This window comes from Chanodichthys erythropterus, chromosome 14 (genome assembly GCF_024489055.1).
Source record: "Chanodichthys erythropterus isolate Z2021 chromosome 14, ASM2448905v1, whole genome shotgun sequence".
Classification (NCBI taxonomy): domain Eukaryota; kingdom Metazoa; phylum Chordata; class Actinopteri; order Cypriniformes; family Xenocyprididae; genus Chanodichthys; species Chanodichthys erythropterus.
Window position 1 is genome coordinate 14926284 of NC_090234.1, and position 25147 is coordinate 14951430.

A 25147-nucleotide genomic window follows, 5' to 3' on the forward strand; every position below is an offset into this window, starting at 1 on the left:
TGGCATGAAAAACAAATTCAGAAGTTGGTCGTGTATCATATTATTCATGAGTGTTTGCTTTGTGTCAGTATGAAGAAGAAAATGAAAAACTGCAAATATGTGTGGAATTGCTTGGTAAAAGCTTTTCCCAGAATGCTCTGCAATGTTGTGTTCATGTGCAATTTTGAGTAAAAATGCATTTTATTTGTGCAGTTAAATGTTCTGACCTTCATCTAACGGCTGTATTCAAATCAAGCTTGACTTCAGCACTGCCTGTTCAACCTGAACACCTCATGTGACCCTCGGCTGAGTCACGCCATTGTTGCCCGTCATACAGAAAGCACAGCGCTGATGAGAGCCGTATAAACTAGTCACATACAATAATGCCTCTTGGCCTGTGAGTTCAGCACTGTGGAAATATGAACATAAACTAAGCAAAATTAAGACGCACAGCTGCTTGAAATTGTAGGAGAAAGTAGATTATTATTGACAGTGATGGAAAAAACTAAGGAGATATATATATATATATATATTATGTCTATAGTCAAAACAGTGTAAATAGGCTGTACATCACATGAACAAACAAGTAAACTGGTCTCATCGAAAAATCTAATCAGAATAAAGATGAAATCTTTTCTATCTATTAAAGAAAACCGGCCACACTGAGGTCACTGGCTGGACTTCCAGCGCTGTATGGCCATCTTCAAGCTTCTGTTGGCGGTCAGTATAGTGGTTTGTAAAGGCAGGTTGGTCATCGGGCTGGAGCGATTGGGAGTGTTGATCCAGCTCTCGATCGCCTCCCTTTCATAGGAATATCCATCTGTTAAAGACACGCACCGGTTAAACAGAAGAACATGCACTGCTGTCATTACAGTAGTGATTTACAATTTGACTTTTCGTGACACACATTGAATTAACTCCTGAAAAATTCAAGTAGCAACAACTGCATTGACATGAAGTCTGTGATTAGGACAAATTAACTTCAATCCACGTCCTACACCGACCTGCAGCGATGACGGGGTCCTTCATGAGCTCTCTGGTGATCGGACAGAGGAACTCGTCTGGACTGTCGGAGTCCGGCAGTGAAGATCTCAGATCCTTGATCTTCCTTAAGACTCGACCCCGGAGACCCACCGACTCTGCAGGACAGAGGAATGTTTTTGGTTTTGGCATTGCTTTACTTCTGTGAAACAAATGGCATAGAAATACACCATACATCATTTGTGATGGACATTTTGTTTTCCTACTGCTGCTGTTGCTGTATAGAACTAGTGCAACTAACATTAACTCTTTCCCCACCTGTGTTTTCTTTTGCAATTGCGAGAGGAAAAATGTCAGAATTGTGAGATAAAAATTCGCAATTATTTTTTAACTCTTTCCTTGCAAGCCTTTTTTTTTTTTTTTTTAAAGTTGCCAGCTGGTATTTTTGATCATTTTCACACAACTTTCATGGTTTGCAGAATATTTTGAATGTGGGTGAGTTTCATTTAAAAAAAGCAACATTTTGAAGAAAAAGCTGAAAAAACAAGTTTTTTTCAAAGACTACAGTGAGCATAAGAAATGCTTTTATCACTTGTTTCTGCTTCTTTTTAACTTGTGTTTTGATCTTTCAGAAGATGTGTAATAGTACAGAAGCTTGTTTCCGCAACTGAATAAAAAAGAAAATAGGTAATTGCAACTTTTTATCTTACAATTCTGACATTACAAGTTTGTATCTTTTTTTCCCCTCACAATTGTGAAGAAAAAAGACAGAATTGTGAGATAAAAAGTCAATTATCTTTTAACTCTTTCCCTGCCAGCATTTTTGGGAAAAAAAGTTGCCAGTCACCAGCAACATTTTTGATTATTTTCACAAAATTTTCATGGCCTTCAGAATATTTTGTTGTATGAATATCTGAACATGCAATTTATCAAAAAAAGAACAGAGCTTGTGCTTTTTAAACAAAAATTTAATTCTATCTTCATGCATTCTTTTTTTTTTAACAACACTTGAATAAAAAAGCAACATTTTGATTATAAACTAAAGAAAAACTATATCTGGATCATATTACTTCCACAGTCCTGCTCATCCTGGGTCGACATTTCATTTGGTAACATTAGGAAGTTTTGATTTAGACATGAGATTTAGAATGAGACATGATTGCTTAGTTTTAATAGGTTTTAAAAGTAGCCAAAATGCTAAACATTAAAATTTCTCTCTTCCTTCCTTCCTGTATATATATATATATATATATATATATATATATATATATATATATATATATATATACACACACAGGTGACCTTGAAGTAATCCAAAAGTAATCAGATTACATTACTTTCATATTGTGGTACTTTACGTTTACGTTACTGAATACTTTATGAAGTAATTTGTAACTGTAACGAAATACATTTTTAAAGTAACCCTCCCAAGCCTGCCGGTGTTTGACCAATCAACGCACACTCACGTCACTGATAGTTCCTATAGTGCTGGTTTAGACCCTACTCTGAAGAAGTTCCCTCAAAAGGAGTTCCTAGAACTTAAATCATTCATAGTTCCTGCGGTGCGAACATGGATACTTCAGCCAATAGTTCTAGGAACTATGAAAAGGCTCCTCCTGTGTGAAAGACCCTATAGATAGCACATGTCATTTGTGATGATGAAGTTGCAGATTACAGTAGGAGCTGGAGAAAGATGTGAGAATCTGCACTAACCCTCCCGTGTAATCAATATGCAGTCCGACTCTTGAGTGCAACCTGGACGAGCTGAAGATTACAGCAGCAGCAGGTTATGATGACTGCAGCACCTCTGTAAACTCAAGTCATTAGCACAGAGCTCACGCTCCTCGAGGACCCCGTCGGACAACCACGAGACAAACAGAAGACAAAAAACCTGCAGTCTGCATCACCCATGGGCGACCAACATCATCTACTCCCTACAGTCAGTCAGGACAATCCAAAGGCAGTTTCAACCGGTTTGATGCATTCAGGTTATAGGAGTTCTACTTAGTAAAAATAGAATTATTTTAAGTATTAATAATTAATTGATTTTTTTTATATATGCATATTAAAATGCATATTACATTTATAATAATAAAATCTTAAATGGCAATTAAAATGTAATTTACATTATGTTGTGTGACGATCTTGCTGGCTTGTTTAGTGAAAAACTATGTTACAAATGGGGAAAAACAAGATTCAAATTAATAATCACTCTTAAAAATGCTGGGTTGTTTCAAGCCATGTTTGGGTCAAATATGGAAAAACCCCACCGTTGGGTTTTAAAAAAAAATAAAAAATGTAAACCATTGGTTGGGTTTGTCCATATTTGACCCAAACATGGCTTGAAACAGCCCAGCATTTTTAAGAGTGCTTTAGAATGAATTAATAATAATAAATTATTCAAATTAATAAATAATAAAAATTACATTTACAAAAATAAGTCTAGTACAGTACTACAGTGTTCAGTACGGAAGAGGATTAGGGCAAAGCAATATTAAAAAAATAAAACCATCTCGAGATTAAAGTTGTTAAATTTTGAGATAAAGGTCAAGATAAAATGTTGAGAATAAACCCGTTAAATTTCAAGAAAAAAGTTGAGATAAAATGTTGAGAAAAAAGTCATTAAATTACGAGAACAAAATATGTTAAATTATGAGAACAAACTCGTTAAATTTCGAGAAAAAAGTCGAGATAAAATGTTGAGAATAAAGTCATTCAATTACGAGAAAAAAGTTGTTAAATTACGAGAACAAATTCGTTAAATTATGAGAACAAACTCGTTAAATTACGAGAAAAAAGTTGAGATAAAATGTTGAGAATAAACTCATTAAATTACGAGAACAAATTCGTTAAATTACGAGAAAAAAGTTGAGATAAAATGTTGAGAATAAAGTCATTAAATTATGAGAAAAAAGTAATTAAATTACGAGAATAAATTTGTTAAATTACGAGAAAAAAGTTGAGATAAAATGTTGAGAATAAAGTCATTAAATTATGAGAAAAAAGTCATTAAATTACGAGAATAAATTTGTTAAATTACGAGAAAAAAGTTGAGATAAAATGTTGAGAATAAAGTCATTAAATTACGAGAATAAATTTGTTAAATTACGAGAAAAAAGTTGAGATAAAATGTTGAGAATAAAGTCATTAAATTACGAGAATAAATTTGTTAAATTACGAGAAAAAAGTTGAGATAAAATGTTGAGAATAAACTCATTAAATTACGAGAACAAACTCGTTAAATTTCGAGAAAAAAGTTGAGATAAAATGTTGAGAATAAAGTCATTAAATTATGAGAAAAAAGTAATTAAATTACGAGAATAAATTTGTTAAATGACGAGAAAAAAGTTGAGATAAAATGTTGAGAATAAAGTCATTAAATTACGAGAATAAATTTGTTAAATTACGAGAAAAAAGTTGAGATAAAATGTTGAGAATAAAGTCATTAAATTATGAGAAAAAAGTAATTAAATTACGAGAATAAATTTGTTAAATGACGAGAAAAAAGTTGAGATAAAATGTTGAGAATAAAGTCATTAAATTACGAGAATAAATTTGTTAAATTACGAGAAAAAAGTTGAGATAAAATGTTGAGAATAAAGTCATTAAATTACGAGAATAAATTTGTTAAATTACGAGAAAAAAGTTGAGATAAAATGTTGAGAATAAAGTCATTAAATTACGAGAACAAACTCGTTAAATTTCGAGAAAAAAGTTGAGATAAAATGTTGAGAATAAAGTCATTAAATTATGAGAAAAAAGTAATTAAATTACGAGAATAAACTCGTTAAATTACGAGAAAAAAGTTGAGATAAAATGTTGAGAATAAAGTCATTAAATTATGAGAAAAAAGTAATTAAATTACGAGAACAAATTTGTTAAATTACGAGAATTAATTCGTTAATTTAATGACTATATTCTCAACATTTTATCTCGACTTTTTTCTCGAAATTTAACGAGTTTAATCTCAAGATGGTTTTATTTTTTAATTATTTCTTGGCCCTAATCCTCTTCCGTAGTTCAGACATGCTCTAATTTGTTACATTGTTTATTAAAGTTTCAGTTATGTTATAATATTTTCTTCTATTATTTTGATGTTTTTATTATTATTTTATGTATGTATGTATTGGCAATATTATATATTAATTACAGTCGTGCCAATAAAGCAATTTTGAATGTGAATATATATATATATATATATATATATTTTTTTTTTATATACAGTATAAATACTTTCTTTTAAATTTTAGGATGGGGGTCCCTCAGATGAGATGAGAATCCAGAATGAGAAGATTACATTTTTTTTTATTGTCCACAATAAGAAAGTTGTCAAATAAATTGTAAAATATTTGAAATGCTCAGTTTGATTTCTTGCTCTCTAGAACCTGTAATAAAGCATTAAAGACAATGTCTGAAGTGTTTTGTGTGTTTCCTCACCAATGTTAAATGCAGTGGTCAGTGTCTCCGTGTTTAAGGTCATTAGTTCGGCCCCGTCAATGTTGTGGGCCCTAAACGCGTCCACCAGAGCCTCAAATCCTTCGTCACGGAGCCACTCGCACACATCCTCCTCTGACCAATCGCTGACCAGCGTTCTGGAGTAACCCAGCGGCTTACTTCCTGTCCACACAACAAACAGGAAGTGCTTTCTTATCATCATTCTCAATGCTGAACATCTCTCATTATGTTGCAAACAATGTCCCTTCCTTCCCAAACCCAAACAAAGCTTCTCCTCTCGACCTGATGAATTATTCATATGTTCGAGCCTGTAAAGATTAAAAACATGTGGCTTGCTTATTTCGTTTGTTTACATACTACATTCATCCATTTTTAAATCTACAACATTTTAATAGGGTTTTTGAATGCAGTGAACAAAACTTGGACTGCACAAATAATCAAATTACAACTAAAATTGTGATATGATAATTACACAGCAAAAGACTCTGACTTGCTTAAACAAATATCTGGTTATGTGTCTCCTTTAATTGAAGAGTAAAGGCATTAAATAGATATAAAAGGCACTATCAGATCCAAACTAAGAGAAATCGGACTCATTTACGTTTATCGGCCATTCCATTATTTGCAAATCCTCAGTTCAGTTCAAATGCTCTTACCTTCAGACTCATTATGAATCAGACATGCTCAACAGAGACTCGAGCTGATGTAGTGTGATTCGAATGAACGAATCGTTCAGAACAGCTTTGTGAACTACTGTAGTTTAACCAATTCATCATTCAAGATCTGACTTGTTGATCTCACTGCCTCGGGTCGCAGACTGATGAATATGTGGATATCCCCATTTTTGTTCTTTCAACAAACTCATTTTTGTTTCTGCCACAGAATAAAAATGTAAAAGATGACTGACTTTTTTCTTGCAAATTGCAATTCTGACTTTTACTCACAATAGTGAGTTTATATCTCACAATTGTCTTTTTTCTCGCAATTCTGACTTTTAATCTTACAACTGCAAGAAACAGACTTTTTCTCTCGCATTTATGACTTTTCCTCTCAATTGCAAGTTTATATCTCTCACAATTGAGTTTATATCTAACAGTTCTCTTTTGCAATTCTGACTTTTTTCTCACAATTGCGAGTTTATATCTCACAATTCTGACTTTTTTCTTGCAATTGTGAGATATAAAGTCAGAATTATACGGAAGAGGATTAGGGTCAAGCAATAATAAAAAATAAAACCATCTCGAGATTAAAGTTGTTAAATTTCAGGAACAAATTCGTTAAATTATGAGAAAATTGTCGTTAAATTTCGAGAAAAAAGTCTAGATAAAATGTTGAGAATAAAGTCATTAAATTAATGAATTTATTCTCGTAATTTAACGAATGTTTTCATAATTTAACGACTTTTTTTTCTCGTAATTTAATGACTTTATTTTCAACATTTTATCTCGACTTTTTTCTCATAATTTAACAAATTTTTTCTTGTAATTTAACAACTTTTTTCTCGTAATTTAATGAGTTTATTCTAAACATTTTATCTCTACTTTTTTCTCGAAATTTAACACGTTTTTTTCTCGAAATTTAACGAGTTTATTCTCAACATTTTATTTCGACTTTTTTTCTCGAAATTTAATGAGTCTTTTCTCAAAATTTAACAACTTTAATCTTGAGATGGTTTAATTTTTTTATTATTGCTTGGCCCCAATCCTCTTCCGTAGAATTAGGTTAAAAAAAATCTCACAATTCAGATTTTTTTTCTTGCAATTTACTTTTCTCGCAATTGCAAGTTTATATCTCACAATTCTGACTGTTTTTCTCGCAATTCTCACTTTTTTTCACTAGCAACTTTTTTCTCGAATGATGAGTATGTGAATATCCCCATTTTTGTTCTCAACAAACACATTTAATCAAATATATCAACTTTACTGTTAATAAAAATGAATATAGACCTAGGGCTAATGCGTTTCTTTGTTTTATTTGTGAATGTTAATGGTGAGAACATGAAGCTCTTACAGTACCTTGGACTGACGTTTTCAATGGTTCAGCTAAAAAATAAAGAGAAAATGGGTCACTAAATATAAAAAAAAACATTCAGCACAAATTAATGCCAGTTTTTATTTCTGTTTAATATGTGACAGCTGTACATAGACATTGTGTAACCCCACTGAGAGAGAAACTGACCTAGGGTTGGGTGATAATATCAAATATTCATGATCATTTTCCTGCCTATTTAAAATGACCACAATAGTGTTAATGCACTTTTATTTGGCCGTTACGTTTCTTAAAGACCGTCTCATTACACTAGTTTCACGATTAGTTCGTGATTCTTAATATCAGAGAGAGATACTTTATCTGTTTTTGAGCACTGAAAAAGACAGTCCAAATAAAATACTTCAAACTTGACTTTTGGGGGTAGTAGTTGTGGTCATGTGAACTGTTGTTACTTGCAAAATAAGAGTGAAAACATTCTTCAAAATTTCTGTTTAAAAAAAAAAAATGATTTTTTGTAATGGCATGATTAATGTTAAGTAAATAATGGCAGAATGTTTGGGGGGTGAACTATTGTTTTAAGTCATAAAGGATCATTACACAACAGATCCGCAGCTGTTCTGTCTGAGCTTGTAAAATCTGATTCTTCATAGTGTCTGTAATCCATGTTTGGACGGCTGCCGCTCTGAGCTGGTGCCCGTCTAAAGGCCGGACTGTGTGCCATCTGTCAGCCTGGCAGTGATTTAGACCTGCAGGACGCGCCATCCCAACATGCCCGTGGGTCACAGAAACACTCTACATGCTCACACATTCACAAATGGTTATATTGAATTCATTGCAAACTGTTGCAAAACCACATAAAGACTCGTCATTACAAAATAATGTCTAATTAAGGTCAACAACTTAATCACAAAGATGAACGCAAATTATACAAATGGTTCAGGATTAATACAAGTTAAACTGAGGGACTGTGAGAATCAACCGTGTAAAAATGACCCTACACAGCTAACTGCGTTGAAGCTTGTTTCCGCCACAGAATAAAACAATTAAAGAGTTAACTGTGACTTTTTTATCTCGCAATTCTGACTTTTTTTACTCGCAATTCTGACCTTTTCTCCCAGTTCTTTGAGATTAACCATTTTTTATTGATTTTCAGGCACTTTTCAGAATACAACATGCATCTGCACAAAATCAACATTTTCACCCCAATATCAACTCCAACCTCACCCACACAAGAAATACCCAACTACAGCTTGAGGTCACAACTTGGCTATATAATTCATTCAATACAATAAATGCAACTTTCAGCATTTATCAGTGAGAAAAGGAGAATAATAATCATTACAACAAAATAAATAAAAATTAACATATTACAACACGTCACAATTAAACTTTCTCAGACAAAATTATTACTGCCCCTTTTCCAAATAAGATACAAATCTGGACTATTTCTTATGAAATAAATGTAATTTTTCCATCTGTTTATAAGACTATATATTTTCAAATGCAGCCACTCTCCGTGGTTCTGCTGCTCCTCCTCTGACTCCAGCTCCTGAGGATTATTTGTCTGCCAATCATTTAAGTGGTTTGTACCCAGTATCTTATATGTTTGTCTCTTATGTCATTGTCCGTCCACCCACCTAATATAAACTATTGAGGACATAGTGAAACATGAGTATCTAAAACAATGCAAATGTGTTCAACAAGTCTTTTCCAAAAATCCTGAACTTTTCTACAAATCCAGAGGGCATGAGTTAAGTCTTACATCTCCAGTAATATGGTGGGGTTTTTTTTTTCTTACAATTTGGACTTAGTTTTTTGCAATTCTGATTTTTTTCCTCTCGCAATTACAAGTTTATTCTGACTTTTTTTTCTTGCAATTCTAACTTTCTCGCAATCAAATCTGAGTTCTGACTTTTTTCTCCTAATTCTGACTTTTTCCTCGCAATTTCAAGTTTATATCTCACAATTCTGACTTTTTTCACGCAATTCTGACTTTTTTTCCTCAAAATTCTGACTTTTTTCTCCCAGTTCTTTAAGGGAGATTTTTTTCTCGCAATTACAAGTTAATTCTGAATTTTCTCGCAATTCTGACTTTATATCACCCAATTCTGACTTTTTCTTGCAATTTCAAGTTTACAACTCACAATTCAGATTTTTTTTCTCACAATTCAGATTTTTTTTCTCACAATTCAGATTTTTTTTTCTCAAAATTCTGACCTTTTTCTCCCAGTTCTTTGAGGGAGATTTTTTCCCATTTTTTTCTCGCAATTACAAGTTTATTCTGAATTTTCTCGCAATTCTGACTTTTTTTCTTGCATTTCTAACTTTCTCAAAATTTCAAGTTTATATCTCACTTTTTTCTTTATTCTTTTTCCTTTTTCTTTTCTTTATTCTGACTTTTTTCTCCTAATTATGACTTTTTTCTTGCATTTCTAACTCTCAAAATTTCGAGTTTATATCTCGCAATTCTCACTTTTTTCTCCCAATTCTGACTTTTTCTTGCAATTTCAAGTTTACAACTCACAATTCAGATTTTTTTTCTCACAATTCAGATTTTTTTTCTCACAATTCAGATTTTTTTTCTCACAATTCAGATTTTTTTTCTCACAATTCAGATTTTTTTTCTCAAAATTCTGACCTTTTTCTCCCAGTTCTTTGAGGGAGATTTTTTCCCATTTTTTTCTCGCAATTACAAGTTTATTCTGAATTTTCTCGCAATTCTGACTTTTTTTCTTGCATTTCTAACTTTCTGAAAATTTCAAGTTTATATCTCACTTTTTTCTTTATTCTTTTTCCTTTTTCTTTTCTTTATTCTGACTTTTTTTCTCCTAATTCTGACTTTTTTCTTGCATTTCTAACTCTCAAAATTTCAAGTTTATATCTCACTTTTTTCTTTATTCTTTTTCCTTTTTCTTTATTCTGACTTTTTTTCTCCTAATTCTGACTTTTTTCTTGCATTTCTAACTCTCAAAATTTCGAGTTTATATCTCACAATTCTCACTTTTTTCTCCCAATTCTGACTTTTTCTTGCAATTTCAAGTTTACAACTCACAATTCAGATTTTTTTTCTCACAATTCAGATTTTTTTTCTCAAAATTCTGACCTTTTTCTCCCAGTTCTTTGAGGGAGATTTTTTCCCATTTTTTTTCTTGCAATTACAAGTTTATTCTGAATTTTATATCTTGCAATTCTGACTTTTTTTCTCCCAAGTCAAGTCAAGTCACCTTTATTTACAATGCAGATTGTGTCAAAGCAGCTTTACAGTAATAAATGGCAAATAATTTTGGATGAACAGCAGCTCTTAAAGAAAATGGTGTCATTGTCAAGTTTAAGTAATTTCAGTATTGATTCATTCCATTGTAAAAATCAATAGTTATTAATTTAGTTAATGTATCTATATATCGGCTCTGGAGAAAACAGTGAAGTCATCATCCAGCTCAATTCTGTTTGCATTCAAAGGTGTCAATGCAGGCAGATCAAAAACATTGCTGAATTTCAAATGTCAAGTGTCCCCAACTAAGTGAGCCAAAGACGATGGCGGCAAGGAACCCAAACTCCAGCAGGTGACATCAGGTGGCAAACAGGTGTTAAAATGGAGAAAAAACCTTTGGAGAAACCAGGCTCAGTCAGTTCAGTGCAGTTCCTCTGGCAAACAGCGAGCAGTGCGTGATTATGATTCAGGCAGCGTTAGTCCGACTGGGATCGCAACAGTCAAAATATTTAATCCAGTTCCATCTAGTTGAAGATCGTATTCATCATGCCGGTATGGAATAGTTTGTTGGAAATCTGTGCCACTGGCCCAATTCTGACTTTTTCCTCGCAACTGACCCCTCACAGGAGTTTGATTGACAGGCGATCTAACCAATCATAACACAGAATCCGCCATTTTGTCCGACAAAGCAGTCAGGGGAGTTAGCAGATTAACATAGGTGGACTTAAACTTGAAAAATTATGTGTACATGACGTCTTTCAGTAGTTGAAATGTGGTTCATTCATGTTTATTTGATGATATAAATTAACAAGAAGAGATGAACGGTTCACGAGCCGCTTGATCTGAAACACTACAGCGATCTGTCACGACACATTAAAGAGCCACAAAACGGTGTTTATTGTTTAAATTTCTTTCAAAATTACAAAATTTTAAATCTGAGGCTTTGTTTCATATCAAAAGTAACCTGCTCTGTCTTGTCTGTCGACACGTTGTCAGTGCCTCTTTGCTCCTTGATGTATTTTTCAGGCGTGAGAACATGATGTGTGGCGTGAGAGCGGCACGGCTTTTCGGAGATAGCAACAGTAACTAAAGAGGTGGGTCTTTGCGAACAGTCAATTGCGAGTTTATATGACTTTGTTTCTCAGATTTGGGCAGAAAAATTCATATCTCACAATTCTGAGGAAAAATGGCTTTTTTTCTCAGAATTGCAAGTTTATATCTCACAATTCTGACTTTATAACTTGCAATTGCATGTTTATATCACAGAATTGTGAGATAAAAATGACCTTTTTTATTTTTTATTCAGTGGTGGAAACAAGCTTGTATAATCCCTAACCCTGAAGCTTGACTTGTGTTGAACATTTGTTTAAACACTTACACCAGGGTCAGAAGGGCAAACACAGCAGTGTCAGTATTCATATGTGGTTTATAGATCAACAAAAGCAGGATTGTGTGTGCTTACATGCTTGAGCATTTCCATCTCCAATCCTCCAGATATTCACCGTCTTATCCATAGAGCCAGATGCAAACATCAGCACGCAGGGAGAGAAGGCACATGCAGTCACGTATCTACAGCAGAGAGACAGAAATGGTTCACTATAGTCCAGGTACACACTGTGCACAATATAGGAGTCACTCCAGAAGCCACAGAATACGTTTAATAAATAAATTTATATAACAATTCTGACCTTTCTTGCAATAACGAGGTATAAACTCACAATTCTAGTTTAGATATGAAGTCAGAATTGTGAGATATGAACTGAATCAGACTCTGGATTCATACTGAGAGTTTGAGACACTCACCTGTCATGCTGCGTCAGAGTGTGTATAAGTTCTCCATGATTCTGTTCACACACACAGAGAAATGGGTTTTAAAGTCAAATCATAAATGGACTTTGGCAAAACATTTATGTTGGAAGTCAAAATCACGAGTTTTGGGAATATCTTATCATGAATAATCATCCATTGATCATAATTCTTCTATAAACTGAACTTTGGTTTCTTTCTCAAACTTCAGCTGGGTAATTATGGATAATATGCATGCTTGTTCATTTAGTGCTGTACAGACAGGGTTAATTAAGAACTGTGCAGGTCAGAGTTTTTCACCTATTTTCTTATTTTTCTGGTGTCATTAATGGATGCACTTATTTATTTTTGTTGTGATGACCTCAAAACAGAAATAAAGACGGCAAACACTCACCGCGTCATATACAGTCACTGTTTTATCAACAGACCTGCAAATAAAGAGCAAAGATAAATCTGTATTTGCATAATTTTGTGTTGTTTGTCTCTAGCATCTGAGCTCAGATTTTTGTCTCTTAAAATAGTTCAAATCCAGCATGTAATGGATTTTGTTGGTGTTTGAATGACTGCTGTTTTCAAGACTGAGATCAGAGTCTGACACCACAGATCCCTCTGCTGGTCAAACTGTGGAGTGCGTGTTTTGCGTCACATACTATATATATATGTTTTTAAGTAGCAGAGTAGTTATTGTTAACTAAAAATTATTAAAATCATTTTTGTTCATTGAAATAAAGCTGAAATAAAATAAAATATTAGATGAAACACTTAAGCTTAAAAAAATAGACAACTATAAGTTTAAGTTTAAAACTACAACTGAAATGAAAATAAATTCATGCTAAATAGAAATATTAAAAAACAAATAAAAATGACAAAACGCATAACAAAATTACTAAATATAAAAAATTTATAAATAAAAGTCAAATAAATACTGCAATAATATATATATATATATATATATACAGTACAGACCAAAAGTTTGGAACCACTAAGATTTTTAATGTTTTTAAAATAAGTTTCGTCTGCTCACCAAGGCTACATTTATTTAATTAAAAATACAGTAAAAAACAGTAATATTGTGAAATATTATTACAATTTAAAATAACTGTTTTCTATTTGAATATATTTCACAAAGTAATTTATTTCTGTGATGCAAAGCTGAATTTTCAGCATCATTACTCCAGTCTTCAGTGTCACATGATCCTTCAGAAATCATTCTAATATGCTGATTTGCTGCTCAGTAAACATTTATGATTATTTTCAATGTTGAAAACAGTTGTGTACTTTTTTTTTCAGGATTCCTTGATGAATAGAAAGTTCAAAAGAACAGCATTTATCTGAAATACAAAGCTTCTGTAGCATTATACACTACCGTTCAAAAGTTTGGGGTCAGTAAGAATTTTTATTTTTTTTAAAAGAAATTAAAGAAATACATACTTTTATTCAGCAAGGATGCATTAAATCAATCAAAAGTGGCAGTAAAGACATTTATAATGTTACAAAAGATTAGATTTCAGATAAACACTGTTCTTTTGAACTTTCTATTCATCAAATAATCCTGAAAAAAAATATTGTACACAAATATTTTGTACAATTGTACACATTAAATGTTTACTGAGCAGCAAATCAGCATATTAGAATGATTTCTGAAGGATCATGTGACACTGAAGACTGGAGTAATGATGCTGAAAATTCAGCTTTGCATCACAGGAATAAATTACTTTGTGAAATATATTCAAATAGAAAACAGTTATTTTAAATTGTAATAATATTTCACAATATTACTGTTTTTTACTGTATTTTTAATTAAATAAATGTAGCCTTGGTGAGCAGACGAAACTTCTTTTAAAAACATTAAAAATCTTAGTGGTTCCAAACTTTTGGTCTGTACTGTATTTATAAAACAGAATAGTAGGCAGTAGGCTGAATGCATTTTGTGATAATTTGTCAAATATCACGTCCCTTCACAATTATTTTACATGGCTCAAGAGCTCCACTGCACGATACAGAAGAAAAGGGAAGAAATATTAAATGCAAAACTTAAGTAATTTAAGTAAAGTAAGCTATAGTATTTGATAGTGGCAGTGATGTGTTGAGTGGGAGGGGCTTACCCTGAGACGAGCAGCTGTCCGTCAAATGAGAACGCACAGGAGAGGACCGGAGCAGACTGAGCAGATAGAGTATACAGCAGCGACATCTCATAACCTGTGGAGAAACACACACTGAAGCATTGTGGGAAAATATCCAGCTCTGTTCTGAAACCTAGTGAGCTGCTATTTTAAGGGATCATAGGTGAGGTCCCAGTACAAAGGATGCATTAAAAGGCTGTGCTTTCTAAGAGACCAAATACTAAGACAGCATGCAAAAGACAATCCCATAATGTATTCTGATGAAATGGATCCAATGTGCAAAAAAAAAAGCTGAAAAAATGTTGATTACAAATATACATTTAATTCATGCAATTCTGAAAAGTATTGATAAAAATACATGAAATTAATTAGGAACATTTTCATTTAAAACAAATAATGTTTTAAAATATTTACAATGATTTAAATATGTAAATATAGAAGTAAATATAGTAAATAAATACATTCTGTAATTAAATCATATATTAAAAGTAGACAGTTGAAAAGCTCCAGTAGAAGACTGAAATTAAATTTATTTTATTGTTGTTTTATTTATTTTTATTGATTATATTTATTTTAATGATTCATATTTAAAACTTTGTATTATCTTTTGTTGTTATGCTATACAGCAACAAATGTAAATAGTTAAACACTGGTATTGTTTTAATAACAAATATATATATATTATAAAAAACTTCTTTTTAAGTATTTTAACAACTGTAAAAAATATTTTACAACTAACAAAACATGTAAATGTAATATGGTAGATATATGTTTATAATATATAAAAATTCCACATTAAAATTCGATATTAGAAAAGCTCCAGCAGAAGACAGGCATTTATTTATTTTAATTTAAAAAATATATATATTTATTGTATTTATTTATTGTTTTTAATGATTCATATTTATAACTTTGCATGTATTATTTTTGTTATGCTGTACAGCAACAAATGTAAATAGTTTAACACTAGTATTGCTTTTAATAAAAAATTCATATTTTAAATTTAAATTTTTTTTAAAACTATTTATTAATTTTTTAACTGTTTTTAAAATATTTTACAATTAATAAAACATGTAAATATAATATAGTACATCTATGTTTATAATATATAAAAAATAGCCATATTAAAATTCAATACTAGAAAAGCTCCAGCAGAAGGTTTATTTATTAATTTTAATTAAAAAAATATATTTTTATTTATCATATTTAATGATTCATATTTATAACTTTGTGCATATTATTTGTGTTATTATGCTGTGCAGCAACAAATGCAAATAGTTTAACAATAATATTGTTTTGATAAAAAAAATCTACTTTTTTTGTCTGACACCTAATGTATTGGTCTTTTAAGCTTTCATAATATTTGGAGGGAATGAAGACACACAACAATACACCATTTCCTCTGAGTTAGGATGCTGTCTTTGTAGGGAGCTCACTAGGTTTTGTAACATGTTCTACTATATTTGTGTAAGCAATGAAGACTGCTGTTGTCTACAGTGATATCTGAGCATAATTGCGATACTATGACAGTTTTTATTAATATTTTGAATTTTTATTTTTATATTAGTTTTAGTTTCAGTTAACACACTGGGACCACAGATGCAATATATGTGTCCAAGGTCGCAGCGACAGCTCAACAGCACCATGATGCTCCGTTAAACCAATTACTTCAGTTCAGAATTCACTTCAGATGAACTAAATTAAATCAATCTCCCAGACAGGCAATATCAAGAACTCTAAAACACAAGCGAGCTGGCGTCACTGATAACGTCAGTCAGAATAGGAACATCATGCATATTCTGCCTCCACACACACACACATGCCAATTTCCTGTGAAATGATGAGACACAATATCCCAGCAACCCCTGTGATTGACTGCTGCTTATCTGCATGTGTGTGTAAAACAAAAGTGAGCATGAACAGTCCCAGCAGGCAGTGGCACAGTCAGCCGCGACGGTTACCACAGTGACAGACAGACAAAGCCGACATCGGCGCCTGCTGCTGAGGATTATGGATTAAATAGTCTTGATTTAACTAGTGGTGTTCACTAAAACTATCAGAAGTAAAACAATAAATAATAAATATATACAGCTGCAAGCAGCCATTAAGGGGCCAAGCACAAAGAAAGCATGATAAGTCATGCCAACGTGTCTGTGAGCATCAGACCAACTACAACAGTGAGCAATTAAAGACCATTTTAGGCAAAAGAGCTGAAAAATCAGAAATACAGTCAATAATAATGATTTAATGGTTAAATACTTTCGACTGATAGATGGCGCTGTGACCAATTTGTTGCTGTGGCATACGGTTTCGTCTATCGACATGAAATCCATAACTTTTTCCCAGCATGGTCTGAAGATGATATGATTCGATTTTGGTTAAAATTGGGCTAACGGTCTAGGAGGACTTTCGAAAAAGTATGTTTTTAAAGAAAACCAAAATGGCGGACAGGAAGTTTGGCTGACTATAGCAAAATTGGCATTAATGTTCTCAGCATGACCCACGGCATCTATTAAGACCAGTGTCATGACAATAGGCCACATTTATATAAAGCTATTAGCATTTTATTTTAAATTACATTATAACTTTTGACCACAAAACCTTTTGAGTGCCTTCAGGGCATGGTGCTGACGCCACATACTGAGTTTCACAATGCTACATCAATGCAGTCATAAAATATAGCATTTTATATCATAATACTGTATTGTAGTTAATGGCAATTTCATGTTTTGTTCAATTATAGTGCCACCAAGAGGCACAATCCCACCACTTTTTTTATGTGTCTTTAGAGTGAGCCCATTCATGTGTGTGTCAAAGTTGGTGAAAATATCTCATTTCGTTTTGGATTTATATACATTTATATCAATGAGATTGAGAACATTAACAGTGACGCATGTACTACTTTGATTGGATTTATTTGTCACTTACTATCATAATTTTGACATTTGTGCATTAGCGTATAGCCAGCGACCTTTGTTTTTGATTTCCTACAGTGGTTTCGTCTTAATCGGATTAACGGTTTTGAAGATATTCGCAAAAGTTTTTTAAGCGCTAAATCACCATGTTGCACAAACCATAAGGCGAAACCTAGCATGTTAAGTATCGTTGGACTCGGCAAGCATTCAGGATCTAAGGAGATGAAACTCCTATGAAAATAAGTCAACCACATCAAAAGTTATAAACAAATAAATATTTTTTTCTCCACTAGGTGGCGCTGGTCTGAAACTTCTCAGGCTCCTTCAGGCCATCGTGCCGATGACCCATACCGAGTTTTGTAACGATACGCTAAGGAGTTCATAATACAGCATTTTACGACAAAATTAAAAATGGCTGACGCCCAAAATGGCCAATATGGGAAAAATGGAAATTATTCAATTCAACCCTGAATCTAATGAAACCAGTTTTATGATTTTTACACAAACCATTCAGAAGTTATAAGCAATAGCCATTTTTCATATCTCCAGACCAGTAGGTGGCGCTGCGCCGAAACGGAGCATGTAACATCAGGTCATGCTTGTGATGACATAGACCAAGTTAGGGGAAAGAGCCTTATGTCTATTTTCACAAGCACTACATAAAATTTGCTTGCACGTTTTTCGAAAACGTTTTGACAAATCGGCTTAAATTCCATAACTTTTTGTCTGCATGGTCTGAAGATGGATCTGGTTCAGTTTTTATGAAAATCTGAGCAAGGAAGAGTTCTAAAAAGTAGGTTTTTCTGAAAATTTTAAATGGCGGAAGAAGTTATTACAGTTCAAAACTTATTAGCATAAACGTGAGTGCAAATTTGGACAGTTGGTGGCGCTAGAGGGATTGAGTTAGAGACTCCAAATTTGCTATGGACACAATTCAAACTGGCCTCTGTGCGCCAAATTTCATAACTGTCCCGAATGTGCTTCTGCCATAGACTTCCAGAGCAGAAACGGAAGAAGAAGAACACCAACGATTACAATAAGTGCCTACGTAACTTCAGTGCTTGGGCCCTAATAATAATTATGCTTCAATTTAGCATGAATCCAATTTTTTTCTCAAATCTGATATTTTGGAGGCATATTCGATACAAATGCATGTAGTTTTTTGTAGTCTGAACAGTATAACACAACAAATTATTATTTTTTTCGTCTCTTTCCACAGTGACAGGTACTATTTTTCTGACTGATGCTGACTTCACTTTCAGATCCTGTTAATGTCTAATCATCGATTCACTCGGTTTTAACTTGATTCGAGGTTGAATCAGGGTGACAGAAACAGTGCAATGTGCCATATGATTAGAGACTGAGAGCAAGAGTACCTGTTGTTGCATGCTGGGAAATAATCCATATCCTCAGTTGGTTATCCTGCCCACCAGAGGCCAATCGAAACTTGATTGTCTGGCCATCTGAAAACACACACACACACACACACACACACACACACACACACACACACACACACACACACACACACACACACACACACACACACACACACACACACACACACACACACACACACACACACACACACACACACACACACACACACACACAACAGCATATCAAGATTATAATGATGTTTGACTTCCCCGTAAAGATAATTACAGTATATGAACTACGCAATAATCACTCCTGCAATTAAACCGCACAACAAATGTGAATATAATTACTGTATAAACAACAATAATCATGTTCTTTCATTGATCCTGAACAGATGGATGTGAACAGAAAGACTTTTTCGGACTATGTGGCTGAGACAAAAGCATTTAAAATCTCATTAAATTCTTACTTCAGTTTCGTTTAGCCAGACATTTGTTTATCAACATGAAGTCTAAATAAATAAATTACATATTTTGACCCGTCCAGATTAGATTGAGCTCCATTCACTTTCATTCATCCACATGCAAACATGGGAGAGCAAAAAATGCAAGCACAGGCCAAGATGTTTCAGATTTTTGCTCAAATTCAAGTTAAATTCTGACTGTTGACTTTGCAAAGTGTATGTTAATATTCAAGTTTATTAATATTTGTTAGTTCTGATGTATTATTTATTGGAAAAATAACAACAAAAGCTTTATTTTGGAAGACACTGAGTGACAAGTGACCCAGCACAGTTCATTTTTGTTTCCATGTGCTTCATCAGCTTCACTGGGAGTTTGATTGACAAGCGATCTAACCAATCATAACGCCGAATCCGCCATTTTGTCCGACAAAGCAGTCAGGAGTTAGAAGATTAACCTCCTCGGTGAACTTGAACTTAAGTAGTTCTTAAATAGTGTATATTTACGTCTTTCCACGTTTGAAACAACATTCCTTCTGATGTTCATTCATGTTTATTTGATGCTATAATGAACTAGTAGGAAGAGTTGATTGATTCACGAGTCGCTTGAGCTGAGGCGCTACAGCGATCTGTCACGACACATTAAAGAGCCACAAACGGTAACTAAGGGGGGCGGGTCTTTGTGAAGGGTCAATTAGGAAAAAAAATTCAAACTTTGTCAATCTGTAAATCAGTATCACTGAGATACTATTATAGTTCTCCCATGATCTATTATAGAACCTTTTTTTTATTAGTTGTTCTTTTATTCATCTATAGTTTGTTATTTTAGTACATCGAGTTACATTTAAAGTTTTTTAATATTTCATTTTATTTCATTTAAGGTTTATTAACTATCAAAATGTTTTTTTTTATTTTTTTATTTATGTTTGTGTCTCATTTCGAAGGCTGCGTCACATTTGTTGACCGCATACGTCATAAAGTAAGTCTTATTTCAGAATATAACCATTATAAAATTGACTATTATTCCAAGTGAAGCATGACTTTAGAATGTAGTGGAAAAGTAATATCATTGCACCTGCTGCACCCATGGTACGGCAGCAAAGAAAATCACAACTTTTCATCGTCTGTCTTAGTACATGATGTAACTACAGAAAGTCAAGTTTTAAATAGGAAAAATATCGAAACTCTTTGGTCATTTTTGAGTGAGATGCTAACGGTCTAATCAGAATCAATGAACTATGCTAAGCTATGCTAAAAGTGCTACCGCCAGACCCAGAGATCGGCTGCACGGATTTGAAAATGGTAAAACTCGACTGTTTAACTCTAGGGGAGTTGGAAAATGAGCCTATTTTCAAAAATAGTGGCATGTTCCTTTAAGAAAAGTCATTTCATTTGGCGGCCATGCCAGTGTAGCTCCTATCTCTTTGAATGGGGAAACATCAAATTCTCCAAAGCTGTTCACCAAGCTTTCGATTAAATTCAATATTTGAAATCACCAATGAAATCTGACAACATCTGTCTCATAAATTTTGTTTCTAAATGCTCGAATCATGACAAAAAACTGTATTTTTCAAGCTAAGTGCGGCGTGTCTGACTGTTTCTATTGGAACCGGAGCTTCTAACGGCCGCTGCAGTGACACGATGACTTTACCAATCGCGATTGGCTCTTATTTAGTTCAGTCAAAAAGAAATGAAGGTTTTTGAGGGAAACATTCCAGGATTTTTCTCCATATAGTGGACTTCAATGGCCTCCAAACGGTTGAAGGTCCAAATGTCAGTTTCAGTGCAGCTTCAAAGAGCTCTACATGATCCCAGACGAGGAATAAGAGTCTTATGTAGAGAAACCATCGGTCATTTACTAAAAAAAAAATTAAAATATACGTTTTAACCATAAATGCTCATCTTGAACTAGCTCTCTTCTTCTCTATCAGAATTCCAGCAGTGTAGACAGTGTTTTTCACTGTTTTATATGATTTGGCTGTACATACACTCATATAATAAAGTGATGCGTGGAAAAGAAACTGTCGGCAGTCTTGTGAGTTTGATTCATACATTTTGTGTTGTCATATGATGCTGTGAGCAGTTCAGCACTGCTGAAGTTCATATTACAGTTTCCCCTGCAGTGTGTTGATTATTAGGGACAAGAAAACTGATTATCTGTCAAATTTGAATGACGTTTTAGTATTTTTTTTTTTTACTGTATGAGTGAGTTTCATTTGCTGATAGACCGATCGTTAATCTAGTTAATGATTTAATGCACTGAGCTCTGCAGTCACAAAACTCTGCAACAGCCGAATGTTACTTTTAATTATTTTAAAGCCTAATTCCTCATCAAATTAGAATGATTTCTTAGTTTTATATATCATTTGTGGTTGCATTTTCTATAGATATGATCAGACGTACAGTCTACCAATGATATTAGAGCGACAGCACTAGTAACGGCCACAAGCGACAGTACCGAGACCAGCGACATGCAGTGAAAAAGTCGCTGGCGGTGTGAACGGAGCTTAACAGAAGAAGAGAGCTAGTTCAAGATGAGCATTTATGGTTAAAACGTATATAATTGTTTTGGGTTTTTTTTAGAAAATGAGTGATGGTTTCTCTAGATAAGACTCTTATTCCTCGTCTGGGATCATGTAGAGCTCTTTGAAGCTGCACTGAAACTGACATTTGGACCTTCAACCCGTTGAACCCCAGTGAAGTCCACTATAAGGAGAAAAATCCTGGAATGTTTTCATCAAAAACTTTCATTTCTTTTGGACTGAAGAAAGAAAGACATGAACATCTTGGATGAAATTGGGGTGAGGAAATTATCAGGAAATTTTCATTTGAAAGTTAACTAATCCTTTCACAATATTGAAAGAAGAAAAGACTGTGTCTGCGTCTCAATGTGCATACTATCCACCCTAAATAGTATGCGACACTAGTAATATTCAATACTATTTAGGGTGGCTAGTATGCACATTGGGATGCAGGGTGACTTTCCTACAACACGACAGGGAAACCCCATCTCTCCCCAGCAGAGGGAGCAGTAAAATCATCTACAGCACTCTGTTTTACCGAGGCTCATCTGAGGGGAGCAGTGGCAGCAGTTGACTCCCAGATCATGCGCTTCTCTCTGCGTGTGCAGCGGCCCCACAGAGCGGGTCCAGAGGTGCAGTTCTCCCAGAGTGGAGCCCGTGACGAACATCTGTCCGCACGGGGAGAAACAGCAGGCCAGGACGGTGCCCTCACTGACTTTGGCACATCTACAGTTTACAGCGCGTATTTTTGGTTAAACAAAATAAACAATGTCCTTCTCTAATCAAATAAATTAATTAAACTACGTAAATTGACCTTTGTAGCGTCTTTGAGGTCACATCCCATATCGCCACAGTCCCGTCAGACGCGCCGGACAGCAGGCAGCGCGCGTCTGGAGAGAATGCGCAAACTCGAACCGGAGCGCGCGCTGGATGCTCCAGTGCGGCCACCGCTGCGCCTGTAGACGTGCTCCATATTATAGTGCGCGCGTCCGTGGAGCAGGACGCCAGATAACGGCCGCAGCTGCTGAAGCAGCAGCAGTGAACGCCGTAAGCGTGCGCGCGCAGGGGAGAGAAGCGCAGCTCGCTGAAGTCCTCACAGGAGTACACGCGGACGGTTTTGTCTCCTGAGCACGAGGCCAGCAAACGGTCAGAGAGCGCGCAGCAGTTCACGTCATCACGATGGTCCTGTAGGGTGCAGAGTAGCGATGCCATGGTGATGAACACACACCTGTGATGAGAAACACACACCTGGGTCATTACAGTGCGTTTTTATTGTCTTTCAAGATGTTAAAATATTAAACTGGTCATATTAAGGTAAAAAATATTTTTGATAGGCTATATAACATATCTTTAATAACAATACAAAAATAAAATTTATATTTAATTTAGATCCTTTCAATTTAAGAGCAATATCTTCTTTTTTTCCCCATAATATTTCATCCATCATATCTAAAAATGTTGTATAAATAATTATATATATATATATATATATATATATATATACACACACACACACACACACATATATTAATATATTAGTAGTAGTATTTATAATAATATATTTTAATATTTTTATAATTTTTTTCATTTTCTATATATATATATATTAGTAGTATTTATAATAATATATTGTAATATTTTTACAATATATTATATATATATATTATTAGTAGTAGTATTTATAAGTAGTATTTTGTAGTAGCATTTATAATATACAATATATATATATATATATATATATATATATATATATATATATATATATATATATATACACACAACATTTTTGAATGTATAATGGTGGATGAAAAATTATGAAAAAAAGAACAAATAAAGAATAAATATATAAATCCTATAAATATAATTACATTTAAATCCCCATCAATATATCTTAATATACTGCATAAAACTAAATATGAAACTAAACTAAAATATGAAAATTACTTCACATCAACCTCCTCATGTACACTAACAACTACATTCCCTATAGTTATGGCCCTTTATGATCCTGTTTGTGTAAATAATCAGCTTATAATAGAGTGTTCAAAGCATATTTCTGACAAATCCTTTCATAGAAAAACATCCTTAAATTATAACACATGCATATTCATTTTCAGAAGTTAAAGTTCAAAATGTTCTGCAGAACAGGAACGACTCACCTGATGGCAGATTTACATGAATGTGCTGTAAAAACACATTTAAGTATTTTAACTCAGTAATCTAAGTACAATATAGATTATACACAGGTTAATAAGCAAACGTACATGCAGAAGCGCTGCTCCTCTCTCAGCACTTCCTGTATGCCTGCAGAGTCACATGACAGAGTCTGTTGCCTGGGATCCGTGATAATTCACTGTAGTTTCCACTCATAATCTCCCCTGAGGTTATCATATCAGAGCTTTACGCAATAGCTTTACAAACAGTGACGGGTCAACAGTGTGCGCCAATGGAGAGATTCATATTTCTGTTGTAGGAGCAGATCGAAGTGAGACATAAAGAAACAGCTGCATTATATGAGTGATGCAAAGTCAGGTTTATTTTTCTGTTGATATTAAAAATAAGGTAGATTTAGCAATATAGTGGGTATATGATGTAGATTACGATGTTATGACATTGATTTGTTCAAAGCGTTTCTAATAATTGTTACAGCAGCTGTCTGACTCTGAGGCGGACAACGCCGGGAACATAAGCGAGTTCACATTATTAGCTTTTTGATAAAGTTATCAAACAAAAGGCTAATCATATTAATTACCTTTATATCAGTGGCGAGGACAGAAATCTTCAAGTGGGTGGACCTTGGTGAAATAGGGTGGACCTCTATTTTTTTTTCTAATATATATATATATATATATATAGCTTGTTGTTTATTCACTTCATTTTATTATCACGGGAAATGACGTGGATGATATGTGAATCAGTGTCCACCATTTTGCGAGCAATAAAGAAAAGTGGCACGTCGCAATATTGAAAATATTTCCATTTTAAACCAATGAAGACGAGCCAGGAAATCACACAACCAATGTGCAAACTTTGCGTGAGAGTTATGCGGGTGAAGAAGTCTCAAACTCCAGTCAATTATTCACTACAGAAACAAAGTAAAAACCTGACTTGAGTTTTTGGCATCCGACGTTGCAATAACGGCGCATATTCTCTTAGAGATGAGAGATGACTAATTTATTTTCTTAATATTTCTCTTGTGGCCCATAGTGAGAAAAAAAGGTTTCGTTAATTTGAGAAGTATTTCGTGTTAAACAAGTTGTTCTTTAAATGAGGAGCTATCTAATTAATATTTGATTGTCCTCGCAGCGCGTCGGTTATGCGGTGAT

At 33.7% G+C, this 25147-nt stretch overlaps 1 protein-coding gene across 1 annotated transcript; it reads right to left on the reverse strand.

Moving 5' to 3' along the window:
* Positions 1–24100, reverse strand: LOC137036055 (WD repeat, SAM and U-box domain-containing protein 1-like). Its single transcript, XM_067409996.1, has 13 exons — positions 24086–24100; positions 23981–24005; positions 22636–23049; positions 22360–22547; positions 18836–18922; positions 14527–14620; positions 12816–12849; positions 12419–12459; positions 12078–12184; positions 7431–7457; positions 5398–5577; positions 984–1118; positions 1–799 (listed from the first exon to the last, which is right to left on the reverse strand). The coding sequence occupies exons 3-13, from the start codon at positions 23031–23033 to the stop codon at positions 648–650; spliced, it is 1443 nt and encodes a 480-aa protein (XP_067266097.1). The 5' UTR covers positions 23034–23049; positions 23981–24005; positions 24086–24100; the 3' UTR covers positions 1–647.
* Between the last annotated feature and the right edge of the window lie 1047 nt (positions 24101–25147).

Excerpts from the sequence above, each read along its gene's own strand:
- LOC137036055 (XM_067409996.1), bottom strand. The coding sequence starts at position 23,033 with ATGGCATCGCTACTCTGCACCCTACAGGACCATCGTGATGACGTGAAC. Across the intron at positions 12,850-14,526 it reads GGACAGCTGCTCGTCTCAGG|GTCTGTTGATAAAACAGTGA; the intron begins GTAAGCCCCTCC and ends CTTTATTTGCAG. Across the intron at positions 800-983 it reads GGACCCCGTCATCGCTGCAG|ATGGATATTCCTATGAAAGG; the intron begins GTCGGTGTAGGA and ends TGTCTTTAACAG.